Consider the following 17627-nt stretch of genomic DNA (forward strand, 5'->3'; position numbering starts at 1 on the left):
GAGTCCTTCCTTCGATGACCGTTGCTCCTGCCCCTTCTTTGTGCAGCGAGTAGCTTTTTGGATGCTCTGTGACTTGCACCTCATTTAGAAATCAAGCTAACAATGGGAGCCTGTGAAACTTGCAAAATATTAACATCACGGTTACCTAAAATTTTCAGATAGCAGCGATGAGTCACTAAGTGAATTCCACCCCCATCCTCTATGCTGCCTAAAAAAAAAAAAAAAAAAAAAAAGAAGCCCTCCAATCTATGTTCAAACCAGTACAGTAAGGCCCAGCATTTGATAAGTTAATGGCTGAATTTTTCACATATCTGTACAAAAAGCATGTATTGATCACCTGCCCACGGGCTGGCACAATGCTGAGTTCTGGGATCTCAAACCTTAATGAAATGCCTCTCCCTAATGTTAAGTAGGATGTAAGAGAGGCATCTAAGGGAGGATGAGCATGTGGGTAGGCATTAGACAGCCATGGGCGTGGTTTTCTATGCATAGTGATGATCTTGGTGGCAAGATTAGGACCCTGATTTATTTATTTATTTAATGAAACATCAGAGGCTCTGGCATTTGACTCAACTATGCAGAGTATCAGTTCCAGTTTAATTAGCCACATTGTTTTTCATTCTTCACGTGGGAGGCCCTGATCACCCTACAGAGTTCTGCAGTGAATGGTACAGTGAACCGCTACCAGGAAATGGTTAAATCGCAAGCGCTTGCTCGGCTCTGAAGGAAGGCTCCAAAGCCAGCCTCCACACCATATGCCTCCAGGAAGGAAGCCTCTCAGTAGAGTTCATCTAAGCGACATGGCTGTTCTAAATTAGCACAAAAAAATGCTTTAAATTCTGTTTTTCTATTACTGCCCATCTCTAATCTGTTAGTTATCCAATTACCTACCCATCTACTTGTAAAAATAACCTAAGGAGTCAGGCTCCGGAGACCAGGAGACACATGCTGGAATTTTGCAGCATTGAATCAATAGTATATATTAGTATATATTATATTTGCATGCTCTCTCTCTTTCTCACACGCGCACATACACACACACAGAAAGAGAACGAAAAATTCATTCCTGCCTTTGAGCTTTTCAAAATAATGTAACCATATAAATGTACAGTTAATTGTTAAAGGATCCTGGCCAAAACTCCCCAAATTTTAAAAACCTTCTTTGCCACATTCCGCTCATGTGTTGGTAGAATTGGTATCCAAGCTTTGGGGATGCAAAATGAAATAGAAATGCATTAGATCTCTTTAAGCTAAATAAATTAAAAACATTTCACAAAAACATCATTTTTTCTTCCTGGAGTCTATTTGCCTTTGTCCAGACCTAAATTACTTTATATGGCTAAAATTACAAGGGGAATTAAGCAGGCAGAGGGTATAATTACTTCAGCTGGAGCTTAGCACGAAAGTTGCTGTCCTCGCTCATTTCGCTTGCAAGCGAGTTTATCGAAACCTTGGCTATAAATCTTAACCAGAAAGTTTGAAAAAAAAATCAATATTTAATTAATTTTTAGGAGCAGGATTTTATGGAGGACTTCTAGTTATTTTCCAAAAAAATGAATGTCTGTCGGTAAGACGGTTCATGAATGGTTAGAAGTGGGTAATTCTTGTGCTGTATCTTTTAGATAAAAGAGGAAGGGGAGAGGAAAAGACCGTCTCTCTGATAGGAGAGTATCTCTGCAAGATAAAATCGTAGGATGAGAGAGAGAAAAAAAAACGTGATTGGATGAAGTGCGATCATACTAGAGAGGATCCCGGGACAGGGGTTCTCAACCTTCCTAATGCTGCAACCCTTTAGTACAGCTCCTCATGGTGTGGTGACCCCCCCCCCCAGCCATAAAATTGTTTGGTTTCGGCTTCATAACTGTAAATTTTGCTACCGTTATGAATCGAAATGTAAATCTCTGATATGCCAGATATCTCATTCCATTCTGTGAAAGGGTCATTTGACCCCTCTCGAACAGCTGCCCTAAACCATGGCAGTGGTTCAGGAGGAGCAACTGCACCATGACTCCTGCCCTGAGTTCCTTGTTTTGAGGGGCCCCTGGTTAATTGTTGATGCCAACCTTTCTGGTCTTTGTTGGGGTGGGGGGCGGTGTTGAAGAGGATGCTGTCTTCAGTTGAAAGCTCTGGCCTGGGTCTAGTCTCTTTCCTTAACTTTCTAAGATTCAGGCGAGAAGACCATGCCGGGCATTTTACAGAAGGCCAACCCCCCCACTAAACTCGAAGGACGGCCTGTCTAAGCCCTGCCTCCTTTTGGGGGGGCTTCTTAGATGACCTGTTCCTAGGGGTCTTGGTACCTTGCAAATCTGGAGCAAAAACCAGAACCTGTCCCACCCCTCTCCCCCCCCACTCCCACACTACCTTCCTTTTGCCCCCTGCAAATCCGTCTCCAGGTGGTTCTGTAGCAGGGGAACCATACTTTAAGCAGCGCTGTGAAAGAGGCTGCGGTGGGGTTTTGATGTCACCAGAAAGGCAATAGAACATATTCTGTGTGTCATCATGGAAGGTCTTAGAGAGAAGTGTCCAAGAGTGTCTAATCTTCAGAGTAGGGCACTGCCCTGGAGCAAAAGGCTCAGACTTAAAACCCAGGACCCACAAAAGTGCTCTTGTCTAACCGGCCTCCTGCAGGAGTTCAAGGCACAGACACAGAGCTCCGAGTAGTACCCAGGTTCAAGACGCAGCAACTTTCTCAGTAGTAGGTCAGTTCTGGCCAATTAGATTGACAGTGCCCCTGGAAATTGAATCCTGGTCCTCTGGAAGAGCAGCCAGTACTCTCAACCACTGAGCTATCTCTCCAGCCTGATTTTGCTTTTAATTGTGTGTGTGTGTGTGTGTGTGTGTGTGTGTGTGTGTGTGTGCGCGCGCCCGCCTGCTCGCACACTGCTTATTTGCCTATATATGTTCATATGGAGGGCAGAGGCTGACATCAAATGCTGTCTTCCATTGCTTTCTTTTTTTTATTTTATATTTTATTTATTTATTGAGACAGGGTCTTTCATTGAACCCAAAGCTCACAATTCCGCTAGACTAAACTGGCTATGTGGCTACATACAGACACTATTGAAGATTTTTCAGCAATCATTTTACCCACTGCGCCATCTTGCCAGCCCTAGAATATTTTCTCAAGAAAAAACAATTTCCTGCTGTTGTTTTTCCAATGAAGGAAAGCAGCGACCCTCGGAGCTATGTTTGGAGTGCTCTTTTGTCCCCATGTGATGGCTTGGAGAGTTTTGAGGGATGATGAGGAAGGGGACTTTGGTCACTCAGTCTGGCAAATGTCCGGGACTCAACTCTTTTCTTCTAGTCCATCAGCCCCAGCTGTGCGCAGTACCAGCCTCAGACCCGAGCCATTCTTCTTATGAAGTTCATCTGCTTAATGAGCATTTGGAATTAGAGGTTTCTTTCTGCTTAACTTAGACTTGCATTCCCTTTGGTTTTTTTTTTTTTTTTTCATCTAATCTCGATGCATGCTTTAGGAGAAGGGCATGGGTGAGCTAGGCAGCACTTTTCGCTTGTCAGAGGATCAGCTGTGCACCTGGGTAACACAGGCGACTTTCCTGGCCTCAGTGGTCCCACCTTATCTGCCTGCAGTCGGGCACAGGTGACCTTGGGCTCTTGCTCCCAAGAGCAAGCATGCAACACTCTTGCAGTAGGCACACTGCCCAGCCCTCAGTCCAGACTTAATCAGTTCATCTTAATCTTCATCAGTTCATCCCCCAGACTAGCCAGACCGGCAGACCTCCCTGCACTGCCTCCGGCTCCCTCCTCCAGCCCATCCTGCTCCCCAATTTGCAATCTGGGCAGATGGCCACTGCAAGCCCTTAATTTCCCTTCAAACCCACACCGAGCCTTCATGAGGTTGCTTCTTATCTGGCATGTAATTGAAATTCCTCTGAACATTTTGCGGCGGTCTTGTGGTTCCCCGGGGAGGAGAGTAGTTAGCAGTGGAGGACATATCTCTGCTATTGCTGTTTTCAGGAGCGGGGGGGGGGGGGGAGCAGTTAAGTCTCTACCTGCCATTTATCATCCAGCGTTTTAAATTATTCATATCGATTTCCAATCCTTACAGATTGCATGCGATCACATGGGTACAGACAGCTTGGCTGCTGACTCCAGCCCTGCAACGAAGCCCTGGCTGGTGTATCTTGATGACAGGTTTGGCTTAGCTCATCAAATCCGCAACAAGCGGTGCCGCCTCTACTCTTTAGGGTAAGACTTTTTTTTTTTTTTTATAATAGCTGAGGCCTTTTCAGTGACAACAGGGATGGCAGGTGCAGAGTGTTCAAGAGCTGGGATTTGTCTCAGGCCTCCGCATCAGGCTGACTCCCTCCCATGCGGCTGGCAGATCTCCTGGCTGGAGCCACTTTTTCGCCCGTCCTGCTGGTAATTAGGCAGCAGCTTCCGTTCTCCACATGAGGAGGATCCCCTTGGAGAAACCAAAGGCTCCCAGCGTGAACCAGAGCACTTTTGTTAGAGAGAGAAAAACACGAACAGCTGTAGCGAGGAAAAGAGTACGCCAGGAATGCTAGACACAGTTATGAATGACCCGAGACAGATAACAGACACCGTTTTTTGTTGTTGTTTGCTTTGTGTGTGTGTGAGACAAGAGCAAGAGAGCATGTGTGATTGTGTGTGTGTTGTACCAGTGATCAGTCTATATATAGCTTTGTATTTAGCAAAATAAAGGGAATTCTTAGAAAAACCATGTGATTTTTGCAAAAAAAAAAAAAAAACCCACAAAAAAACAAAAAAACCTTAGTTATACAGGTTGAAAATGACCTCGATGTGTTCTGTAAAAGAATGGATATGAGGTAATGAGACCTGTCCCCTATGTCTAACTACCAGCACTTTTGTAAACTCTGGAACTTGCAAATATGTCTCAGGTTTCTGTCACTCTGTGTATGGTGTACCGTCATGACCAAAAGCAACTTGGGGAGGAAAGGGTTAGTTAAACTTACAGCTCCACACCACAGTTTACCCAGGGAAGTCAGGAAAGGAGCTTGAGGCAGGAACTGAAGCAGAGGCCATGGCTTGCTCAGCCTGCTCTCTCACACAACCCTGACCTAACCGCCTGGGGATGGCACCTCCCACAATGGGCGTGGCCCTCTCACATCCATCCCTAATTAATAAAATGCCCTGCAGGCTTTGCCGACATCCTGATCTTATGGAGACATTTTCTTAGTTGAGGTTGGTTCCTTCTCAGATAACTCTAGCCTGTGTCAAGATGAAAAAACCCACAGAAAACAAAACAAAAACAACCAGGACAAAATGATACCTGTCTGAAGACAAAGCAGGGGGGGAATGATTTCTGTTTGGAGCGCTCTGTTCAGTAGACTATTCATAGAAGCCAAGCAGGTGATTGTAGCATTTTGAAAGCAGTTAGAAAGACCCTAAACGAGTCTGTCCCTCACTTGATGGTATTGGTTATGTCAAGGGTTGTTTGAGAAGGGGACTCTGGCTGTGTGTGGAATGGAGCTTGAGTGGTCAGACAGGAGCTGGGCACCGGTCGGTAAGAACTGAGGCCTTCCTGGAAGCCACCGCCTACGCTTTAAGACTGTAGGAAGGAATGGGAGGGCCTGATAGCAGAGTTTATTTTATGTCACTTTACAAATCTGTGAAAGTAGGTCAAAAAAATAATTGCATAGTATAGCATGCAAATTGGCAATGTCATCTTGATCCTATTTCCTGGTTCCAAACCTCCTTTATGTTCTTTCTCCTTAGCATTTTACATTCCATAATAATTTCATTTAAAGCTTATAACTGAATAAAATAAAACTTGGGAAGTTATTTAGGGTGTGTTTTGAAATTCTTTCCCCTCCTTATGCTTCCAAGCTGTTAGGTAAGATGGTTCTGTAGCTAGATTTCAGATTATTACATAGAGAAAATTTTTTATTTTCTTTCATTTACATTCAAAATTAGCTTTGCAAAATGCAAATGAGAACTTCTGAATTACCCTGGAAACAGAAATGAACAGATTATAAGGGTCAATATTTGATGAGAAACATGAAAGCTTTCATTACAAACTGCAATCTAGCTGGACATGGTGGTACACACCTTTGATGGAGGCACTCAGGGGGTAGAGGCAGGTGGATCTTTGTGAGCTCAAGGACAGCCGGTCCTGTCCCCAAATGAGACCCTGTCCCCCCAAATCAAAACAAAGTAAATAAGCAAACAACCCCCAAACCAAATCAAAACAAGACAAACCCCCCACAGACAAATGGGGGCGAGGAGAAAAACAGAAAGACTGGAATCTAAAGAATATACTTGTGTTTTGTTTTTTTTTTTTTTAAAAATGGCCCTTGGATTGTGGGCCATGGGTAAGGATGGTGAGTGGCTGTGACTTGGGGCCTGGGATCTAGACACCCCTCCTGATGAACTGCTTGTCGCTGGACAAGCAGATTGCTGTTCGCCATCTCAATTGATGCTGAGAGGGGAGGCACAAACCGTGGTTCTGAAGTGAAGAACCACTGCAGGGCAGGGAATGCTGGCCCTGGGTGACCAGTGTCTGGGAGTGTTGGGACAGCTGTGTGACAAGTGGGGGGGGGGTGGATGAGGAATCTGTGGCCTCTACATACATGCAAGTGTGTATCTGAGCTCCACAGAAGGGCGATAATGATACTGTAAATCTGACGGAGCCAGGGGTTCCCAAAGATACAGGTGCAGCTGGGGGAACCATCCTGACATGGGGATCCGGGGGACAGAAGACAAAGGCTGATGGCCTCATGTCTGATGTGCCCCATCCTCTCTCCTCCACCCTCATCCTGGAAGCAAGTGTTGCCCCTGCTGTCTCTCTCCCATCCGAACTGTCTCCGCTGGGAGTCAGAATTTCATATTCCACAGTGGATGTAAAAAGACAGAACTGCCTGGTGTGATGCATTCCATCAAAAACTTAACTGGGGTCTCTTCCAGTTTTCAAATAGTGGGGAGTAGGCCAGCGAACACACAGGAAAGGATGAGAAAAAGGAAGGTAAATGTTGCAGAGAAGAAAAAGAAGAAAAAGAAAGAGAACTGAAAAAAAGAACAGGTTGTGGGTTCCGAGGGTAGTTTACACCTTACAACTTGAATCTTCACAGCAAGTCTTGCTGTGTAGACAGCAATGAGGGCATCATTCAGTTGTGGTGGAGATCAGAGACGAAAGGAGTGGCACACAGAGAGAAGTCGCCTTGCATGCCAGCGATTGCGTTTTAGGGGTAGAGCTGCACGTGGAAAGGAAGATGAGGAGCGACAAGGCGGAAACCCGCTGTCTGTGTCTCCGCTCGCTCTGTGTGAAATTACACTCTTTGGTTTCAAGATAAGATTTCTTGGTGTAAGACAGAAGATTTCCTGAGACACACAGGGTGAGGCAACACCGAGCCAGTGTTTTAGACGGAAAACCTGCAATTTCTGGTGGCTGGGAACACTTTAAGAGGAATGAATGAGTCTCACAGAAAATCCATTTGCTTTCCAGGGCTTGAATGGAGCCAGCACAGCATATGTGAATGAGGAAGGAGAAGATTGTGGCTCTCAGTGGTTCTAGACACTTTCTGCCTGAGCAGTGTGTCTGTGGTCTGAATGCCATAGACACACTGTATATCTGTTTATGCTCTGTGTAATATCTATGCTTTATATATAAAAAGACATTCGTGGTCACATACACACACACACACACACACACTCCCTAAATTTCATAGTCTTTGGGAGTGGTATTGTTTTGAAAATACATGGCTTTTATTTGTTTCTGAGGTAAGGTTTCACTGTATAGCCCCAGATGTTCTGAAATGCAGACCAGGCTGGCCTCAAACTCACAGAGCTCCTCCTGCCTCTACCTCCTGAGTGCTGGGATTAAAGGCGTATATCTCCATGATTGGATTCCTGTTTTACTTGAAAATTTGAAACTTTGCCATGTTATCAACACAAGAAACAATAAGTACAAAGTATTAACTACTCTCTTTGCGCTTTAAGACCCTCCCCCCAGCACTCAGAAGCAGTTTGCAGGCCTAGCCTGCCACCTGGCCAGAGCGCCTCCCTCGATCCTGCCAACGGCTAACACTTGAGGAAAACACTTCCCACGGCTTCCAGACCTCTCCTCTCAGTCATGAGGACTTTTCTGACCCGTATTCTAGATTTATTTTTATTGTTTTCAGTTTTAACAGTTTGATCTACATAGAGCTCACATGCCTAAATGCACAAATTGGGGCTTTCTTTTAGCTGAGACACTTAAATTTCAAACATTTTCATCACCTTCTCCTCCCCAGAGAGCCCTGGGTCCAATATATATCACTCTCAGTTTCCCTCCAATCTTTATCTCCCCAACTCTTCAGCCCCTCCCCCCCCCCCCCGCCGCCATGCCCTGGCCTTACACAAACACTAAGGTGACTTTCTGTGTTTAGAGTCACCTACGCTGACCATTTCATGTCAATAGAATGATATAACATGTACCATCTCGTGCATTTGTCTCTAACAATGTTTTCATAGTTCACTTAGAGTGTAACATGCATCTACTCCATTAGTCTTTAGGGCTGGGTCACACTCCAATGTGTGGAAACACCACCTGTTTCTTCGCCCATCAGTAGATGGACATGGTTTCCCCTTTTTAGTTATTGTGGATGCTGAGATGAGTGTTGCCGTGTAAATTTTGAGCCCACATCTTTTGTTTGATCTTGAATATATACTGTTTTACATCCCCAGCGATAAATAGTCTTTGACTATTCCAATTTTTCCTGTCAGCGCCGTATTGGATGTTGGGATGGGGCATCTCACTGTGGCTTCAAACTGCCTTTCTCTACTGAGCCATGATCCCGAGTGTCTTTTCACACCCTTATGTTCTAAGATTTTGAGAACATAAAATCCACTTACCCTGTATAGTCAAAACCAAACAAAACAAAACAAAAAACCCAAAAACAAAAACCCAAAGGCTAACCAAGGAGCTGCCATCATCCATTCCTTTTACCTTTTGTGGTATAGGAGAGCACGTGGCGGCCATACCCATGGTTCATGTACTTGAAGTGCACCTAAAGTTAGTGCAAAGAGGACTCATGCACAACTTTTAAAAGAAAGTACTCCCCTCTCAAGAGCTCTTGGTGCCATCTACCAGGAAATCACTGTGAAGGTGGTTCTGTGTGACGGGAAATCCTATAGTTCTTTAGTGTATAACCCACACTGCTGCGTGAGGGAACCCGGTTGCTTTACTCTGAGACATCAGAGAAGGAGGGCCAACGTGGGTGTCCTGATATAGTCTACTTTTGAGGACTTAGCCCTGGAAGTCTTGCCCTTCTTCAAGACTTGATAGTCTCTTGAAAGTGCTCTTTCCTCATCAGTACCCCATGAGCGCCCTTGTCTTAAGGACAGTTAGGCTGTTTGTCCATGTCCAGTGGATGCTTTGCTCATGAATAGTATCCTATGAATACTCATTTACATACAGAGTATATATAAGTCAGAGGATTGAAGCCTGCCGCGTGCCACATCTGAACGCTGCTGTATATCCTGGGAATCGCAGACCTCACATAAAGGTTCCTATCACTGAGGGCAGCATTGCAGTTCTGCCTGCCACCACTGTGTGCAGCACAGGAGAGTCAGCAGCGAGCAAGGCCAACTCAGCCTCACTCTCTGAAAAGTGATAACTTTCTAGGCTTGGAGAAGAATGTTCCTCCAGAGCCCTGTGTCCCAGGTCACATGCAGTGAAGAAGAGAATCCACAGAGCATGTGGTTCGGAGGTGCGGGAGGTGGACTCCATTCCTACTTCCATTGTAGTGTGCAATAGCTTGACTCTCCCTCTTGCTTTTTACATCTGTCATGACACCTGATAAATGCAAACCTAAGCCTGGAAAAGGCATCATCTTAGATACGCAAAAGGTAGACCTGCACACACTAGGTAAATGAGCATAGCTTATGCCTTCCCAAATAGCACATTAAAATTAAGTGCTGTGGAAACGCCCTGGTGAACCCCATCATTCTGTAGTCTAAATGCACTAGTTGTGATGGTGAGTCTCATCAGTTTGAGTGGACTGGAACACCCCTTGGGCATTATTAGTACAGCACATCTCTAGGGGTATCTATGAGGGTGCCTTTAGAGCAGAAGGTCTCTGACCTGAATGGATTAAGCCGCTGGTGGATTCAAGGTGTGAATTGAGTGTTGGGAGGTGGTGGAAGGTGGGACCTAGCCAGAGGAGATAAGTCCTCGGGTGGGGGTGTCCTGGGGTCTCTGCCTTGCCCTGGCCCCTTCCTGTCACTGCTCTGTTCTGCTCCCCGCCCGCCATGCTGTGGGCTGTTCCACCATGCCTTCCCCTCTGAGATGGGATGAAACCATAAGCTGGAATCAAAAGTTACTTTCTTTAAGTTATTCTTCTAAGTATCATTTTTCCACAGCTACAGGCTAAAATACTGCTAAGAAATAAAAAAAAAAAAGATTAAATAGATTGAGCAAAAGCAAGATCAGTTAATGGATATTACAAATTACAAATAGTTTCAGGCCACCTGATATATCATATAAAATATCTCTATCATGTAATGGTTAGCTTACATAGGTATGCGTGCGCTCCTAATAAGTTATAATAGACACCATCCCTGTATATTCGTAGAAAAATTCTAGAAAGAGACAGAAATGCTACTTAGCATGGTAATCTCTAGAAGTTAATGGTTACAATTTCTAGTGTTAGAAAATGTACTTTTCATTTTCTCTGCTTTCTTATCTTTTGTTGTTGTTTTTCTATGCGTAGGACTAGAATATAAGAAACTAGTTTCAGGGACAGGGTTGTAGCTCAGATGAGTAGAGTGCTTATCTGGTATGCATAAGGCTCTGGGTCTGATCCCTAGCATATGCAGTGAGAGAGGGAGGAAGGGAGGGGTGGGGGAGGGAGAGAGGGTTTTGAGTGCGTTTTACAGAAGGAAGAAAGCAGGGAACAAGCCCTCTCAGGCAGAAGACATGGGACTGTTGAATCTTTCTAGCTAAAGCAGACTAACGAGGTCTCGTTGAGGGATACCGTGGGCTGACTGACATGTCAAGGTGCCTAGTGATGAAGTCAGCGTCGTAATGAGGTAAAGAATAAGGCAAACAGGACGACTTGAAAGTTTTAGGCAGGTGATTTCTGCACTGAGAGCTGACTTTAGTTAGCTAAAACTGCTGAATGATTGTTGTCTCCTGTTTTTGTGTATGCCCAGGTTACCCAACAGTCTGGAGTAGTTGTCTGAGAGAATAAAGTTCTTCTGTGCTAGTTTGGGTTTGGTCAAGTATCACAGACGTTCTGTGGGATTGTTCAGTCCTAAATCACGGCTTTGGGACTAAGCATGGTCATCCATACGTGTATTCCATGCAGTAGGAAAGCTGAGGTGGGGGATTGAGGGTTCAAGACCAACCTGGGCTGTGTAGCAAGTCTCTCTCTCTCAAAAAAGCATAGAAAATTTGGTATAGAAGTCTTAATTACCATTAAAAGCTTCACTGTCTTCTGGTAATGTCACGTTTTTCATTCAAATTGGTGCTTTAACCAATGCGGCTCTTCTTACACTCAATGAGACATTTTCCTTAAATTGGTGCTTTAACCAATGCAGCTCTTCTTACACTCAATGAGACATTTTCCTTAGCAGCTCGGTGTCTGTAAGTACGTGGACTGTTTGCATGACATACACCCTACTAGCTGCTTAGGTATAGCGTACTCATTATTTCTTCCCCTTATTGATGTGAACTTAGGTATAGATTCTTTCTTCGGGCTCTGGATATAGTAGAAGCACATACATTTGCCTTTTTTTTTTTTTCTTTAACCACACTCCTTCAAAGTGCCTTTATTTGAAAGAACACGCAGCTGTCCACAAGTCCAGTGTCGTGCTTAGCAGCTTAGCACCGAGAAAACACATTAGCACCTTAGCAGACTGTAACTCCCCGCAGGCCTGTCCTTTTTGGTCAATGATGAGCAATTTCTCCTAAGACGAGTGGATATTCTTATTTTTCTTAAAAAATACAAATCTTGCTTCATACAATATATTCTGATCACAATTTCTTTTCTTCCTTTCATCCTACCTCCCTACCCATCCAATTCCACCTCTTCTTTCTCTCTCTCTTTAGGAAACAAACAGCTAGATAAAAACAAACAAACAAACAAACAAACAACAATAATAAAAAAAAACGACCACAAAGAAAAACCACCATAAGTACAGAGATACAACACGAAAACAAAACCCATAAAAACACAAGATCGACATTATAATATACAAGCAAAAATAAATAAATAAATAAACCAGTGAGGTAAAAAAACAAACAAGCAAACAAAACAAGAAAACCCAAAAGAAATATGAAACAAACAAAAATCTTCAAAAACACCTTGACTTCATTGTGGATTGGCCATCTACTGCTGGCCGTGAGACCTGCTGTTAAGTGTGATTTGTATACGCAATGAGCCTACCCTGGAGAAAACTCTAACTATTCCTTTGTAAGTGGCTGTCAGTTGGAGATAACTTTTGGGTTAGGGATGGGAGCTCATACTACTTCCTATTTTAGTGGGGCCCCATCTGAGTTAGACCTATGCGAGATGACACAGTCTCTGTGAGCTCCCGTGTCCATTAGTCCTGCTGTGTCTGGAAGACACTGTGTCCTTGGTGGCATCCATCTTTACTAGCTCTCAGAATCTTTCCACCTTCTCTTATGCACTCTTCCCCGGGCCCACTCTCTGCACATTGTCCAGTTGTGGGTCTCTGTATTGGTTTCCATCTCCTGTCGGAGAAAGCTTCTGTGATGGTGACTGAGTGAAACACTGATCTACGGAGACATGGAATGTCATCCGGAGTCATTTTATTGCTATGATCCTTAGCAAAACAAAAGTATTTGGTTTTTCCCTATGTCCGTGGCCTATTTAGTCTCAGGTTCTATACCACCTAACCTATATTGGAATGGGTTTCATCTTAAGGAGCAGGCCTTCAATTCGATCAAAGAGTGGTTGGTTACTCTTATAACATTTGTGCCATGCTTGCACAAGCCTATCATGCAGGCAAGCCACCACTGTCGATCACAGGGTCTGTCCTGGGCTGATGCTTACCTTTCTTTCCTGGGAGCATGCGGGATACCTTCCAGCAGCATGAACACTCGTTGGGGGGGGGGTGAAGGTCCTAGTTAGGCACTAGCCTGACTTTTCCATGTTCAGTGAGATCTGTAAGTGTTGTCTTTAGAAATGAGGCTTTACCATTAGTTTTTGGAGAACAACTGATGGTTTGGACAATGACCTGAGTTGTTTGAGGTTTCCATGAGGCCCCTTGGCCAACAACTCAATTAGATGTAAGCCATTCCTGGAACTGAGGATTTCACTCCATGACAAATGATGTCTAGTTGGGGTGTTGGTTATTTTATTTGGTGACTCCAGTTATATTTATTTTACATATGTATACGCTTTTGAAGCTTCTACTGTAGGAGGCTTCTATATAACCTCAAATGGCCCTTCGTGTTGGTTGTCTCTCTCTCTCTCTCTCTCTCTCTCTGAATTCTCTTTTTGTAACTTCTTCTCCTTCTTTGGGATGCCATGCCCCACCAGTCTCTTACTCTATACCTAGCCTCTGTGGTTACAGATCATAGTGTGCCTATTGAAGTTAGTGGATATTTTTTATTTGCTCCATTGTTAATATAACTTACAACTTAAATACACCATTCTCACAGGTGCCTACATGTTTAGCTAGCGATTTTGTGATCTGTGTTTGGCAAATAAGTTTTATTTTATTCAGAGGCATTGACCTACAGTGTATGAGTGTGTGTGTTTATGTATAGAGCATGTGTATGTGAAGTTCATTGAATGTGTACATTAGACATGTTTTAAAACAGAAAGCATGATGTCACTAGGAAGAGCGGCATTAAAGTTGTCAATTTGTTCATCTAACTTTGCTTCATTATATATATGTGTGTATACACACACACATACACACACATGATTTGACTTTCTTTCTCTGGTCTCTAGGCTAGGAAGCGATGACACACACTTTGAGGTGAGCATGGCCAATGATGGATGTGAAGTGCATCGCTTTGATCCTAGTGTCAAATCAGCCCATGTTCTGGAGAGCCAGCGCCTCTGGCATCACCGCCTGTCCATTGATTGGCGGGATCGGCATCCGGCTGTGGCTGCTCAGAAGCCCCACAGCAACACCAGAAAACTGGGAAGCGTTTTGAATGAATTTGGGCATTACAAGGTGAGACTTCTCATTTGATTTCACAATTCGATAAAGTGAGTAAGCCTACCAATTTAAAAAAAAATGAGAACTGAGGCTAACACCATTGGACACTGGAAGTCTGAAGGCTTAGTTTTTCAATCTTGAGGGTCACCCAACATTATCTGTAGAGTTGACATGTAGACGTGATGTTTTGGTTATGCTAGAGCTGTTTACATTTTAGAGCTGTTTTAGTTTCTTCTAAGGAATGCTAAGCCTTGGCCAAGTTGAGACAAGAGGCTAAGAAGTTAACTCCTGATGGAGACTTCAGCATACTATTCCTGCTTAGGAGTTTATCTAAAATTTTTGGAAAGGCAAACTGCTTATTTCAGCCTTGAATATCCAAAAATAATCATTCCCATGCTCCTCTTTGGTAAGACACTGATTTTGTATAATATTCCTCAAGTTACTTGCTGTTTTGAGACTTTTGGCTCTTAAAGTGCAGAAAATACATGTAGCTTTGAGTAAAAATCACTTTATAAAATTGAATGGGAGTCATGTATGTTGCAATTTATATAATTATGTCAAAGGATATAAAATACATGCAAATACTCCATTGTGGAGGAATATCATAAAGAAACTCAATCTCTGAGCAATGTTCCTTGAACCCAGCTTTTAGCGTCCTGTATCCCAGCTAACTGAAGTAGCTAAAGAGATGCTAAAAGAGCATCTGTCAAAAACTGCCATTGCCTTTTTTTGGTGTCTATCTCTCATTGAGTTTGGCCTGGCTTAACCTATGGTTCCTAGCCTGGGGAGCCATGGAACTTACAACACATCAGAATAGGAGTCTACCTGTGAAACAAAGTGTAGGAACTTTAAGTTTTAATTGGCTTATTGATCTTTAATAAAAGGACTTTTCCTATGCATTACTCCTTTTCCTTTCTCTCTTCTCTTCCTCCTCTTCTTTGTAAAATAAAAAAATCCCTGTCCTAATTAGGATTTTTATTGCTGTGATAAAATACAATTACACACACACACACACATACACACACACACACAAGTTGTGGAGGAAAGGGTTTATTTCCCCTTACAATTTGTGGTTCATCATCCAGGGAAGTCAGGGCAGGAACTCAAGGCAGGAGCCTAGGGGCAGGAGCTCATGTAGCTAGAGGTCATAGAAGAATACCTGCTATGTGGTTGGCTTGCTCAGCCTGCTTTCTTACGGTACCTGGGACCACCAGCCCAGCAGTGGTACCACCCACGGTGGGCTCTGGGCCCTCCCACACCGATCATCAATCAAGAAGATACACCAAGGCTTCCTTACAGGCCAGTCTGGTGGGGATGTTTTCTCAGTTGTGGTTCCCTCTTTCTAAATGACCCGTGTCAAGTTGACCCAAAGCTAGCCAGCACACTCCCTTTAATCAGACAGTCAGTTTCAAGATCAACCTTAAGGAATGTATCGTTCTTCTAACATGGGACTAGCTACTGGTTTGGGTTTTGTTTCCGCCACCAAGAGTAACCAGCACCCAGCAGCCGGGAATCACCAGCACCCAGCAGCCGGGAATCTTAATGCTTCCTATGTCAAATGTTTTGGGTAAAATCTCTGAACAGAACTTTTCTTCTTCTTCTTCTTCTTCTTCTTCTTCTTCTTCTTCTTCTTCTTCTTCTTCTTCTTCTTCTTCTTCTTCTTCTTCTTCTCTACTAAATTTTTAATAAGAGTGAGAAGTAGGGGCATTTTTCAGAATTCTAGTTTATTTTATTTGCCACTCCTACTTTTGCAAACCTACCTTTCTTTACTGATGAAACTTACAAACCAGCTCCCTAATATGAGTCTGGATTATGCAGAGTGAAAATACTCGGTGTTCAGTAAAGTGTCTTGCTGGTCCTCTCTGTGGGTGTTACTCCCTGGCCCTGTCCACCCTCAGTCTTCTGAGACAAGACTGAATAGGCAAAAGGAGTTAGTTAAAGTCAGTGCCCTTTCGCATTTTTCCAGCCACGTTTTAGCCAAAGATTTGCTAATGGGGAGAATAAAATGAGGCTCTGATAAAGTGATGTGTGTACAGAATTTATCCAAGCACATTTCCTATGGAGAGTATGTTTTGGGATAGTGAGGCACCAACCTGAATTGCGCGCATTCAGTCCCTGGGAGTGGCAGTGGGCCAACCTTCATGCCGAGGGTAGTGTGAGGCGGTTTGCCCCTGAGAGAGCAGAAGCATTTGCAAGGGTGCTTACAGGCAAGAGATGATTTAAAGGGTTGCTTTCTTTCTACGGTGACTTATTTTTCTTAAAAACATTAATAACAGTGAAAGCGATCTGCCTCACAATTGCCAGGTATGTATTTGATGCTTTTTTTTTTTTTAATCCATTGTTGAAAAATGGAAGAGGTGTCTGATTCTTTGGGGGGGGGGGAGTATTTCCAAACAGAAACAACAAAGACTAAACTACCAGTGAGTGATTGCTTCCATTAGAAACACGCATCTAGAGGCTACGCAATGCCAGATAAAAGGAAACTTCATTTGTGGCCCGTAGAGAGCACGCTCTGTTTCTATTTCTCCGCATGTGTGCAGACATTGATAAATAGGACATGGCTGAGGCAAGGGAGGCAGGCAGAGCAAAACACTGGAAAGTATCAGCATTTCCACCTCTTTGTCCGTTCATTGTGGAAGTGGGAAGAGAAGCCAAATAATGATTCAAAGACTTTAAAATATCTCATATAGTTTTGTAATAATCTCCACGTTTGGGCTGTCTTTTCTCTTCTTCCCTACATCCAAGCCTACTTTCTAGTCAAGCAAAGACCGAGAAAACAAAATGCAGGCAGTATTTGGAGAGAGGGACAGCAAGATGCATGTGGCTTTTGTGCTGCTGTAAAAAACTCTTTGCTAATTTTAACTTTAAACTATAAATCAACCCCCCCCCAAAAAAAAAAAAAACCAAACCAAACCAAAACAAAACAAAAAAACAAAAAGCAAACTATACAGAGCATCATGCAGAAGCGGCTGCTTCAGCAAAGCCGTGTGGACCAGAAGTCTGCCGGGGAGTCCTACCACCCGGACCCAGCCTTGCTGGGGATGATTTGCTGTCTAGCCCACGCTGAAATGGTTGTTGCTGTTAACTAAGGCTATGAATTTTTCAAGACTGTATGAAGATTAAACCCAAGGAGTCTGCCCTTAATAATTTTATTATGTGGTTTTTCTTCCCCTCCAAACTCTTTATCACAAACTCAGCATTTCCAGGCTGAGCCAGGCCTGGGAATCATAAATTATGATTGCAATCGTCGCCAGTGTGCCAAGGGTTCTTTTCTCCATCCTTGGGTGGAGAGTGCGGCTGTTAAACTTCAGCCCCCTTCGTGCCAGCCGCTCTGCGCTTAGGGGGTTGGGAGCTTCTGCTCTTTCTCTGCATTCAGCTCTAGCGCTCCTCAGTAGCCAGAGAAACTGCCTGTCTGGGTTTGGGCTGTGGTGGCCAGAGCTTGTATACCTCCCTCTCTCGGCTTCCCTTAGTCTTCCCCTTACATCATCTTCTCTCTTTGCCCCCTT

General features: G+C 43.8%; 1 protein-coding gene across 1 annotated transcript in view; it reads left to right on the forward strand.

The window, feature by feature from the left end:
- Window positions 1–17627, forward strand: part of Mettl24 (methyltransferase like 24) — a 105384-nt gene that overhangs the window by 35670 nt on the left and 52087 nt on the right. The window contains 2 exon segments of the mRNA XM_060373165.1: window positions 4070–4209; window positions 13908–14136. Coding sequence (XP_060229148.1) covers window positions 4070–4209; window positions 13908–14136 — 369 coding nt within the window.

Source organism: Meriones unguiculatus, chromosome 20 (genome assembly GCF_030254825.1).
Source record: "Meriones unguiculatus strain TT.TT164.6M chromosome 20, Bangor_MerUng_6.1, whole genome shotgun sequence".
Lineage (NCBI taxonomy): Eukaryota > Metazoa > Chordata > Mammalia > Rodentia > Muridae > Meriones > Meriones unguiculatus.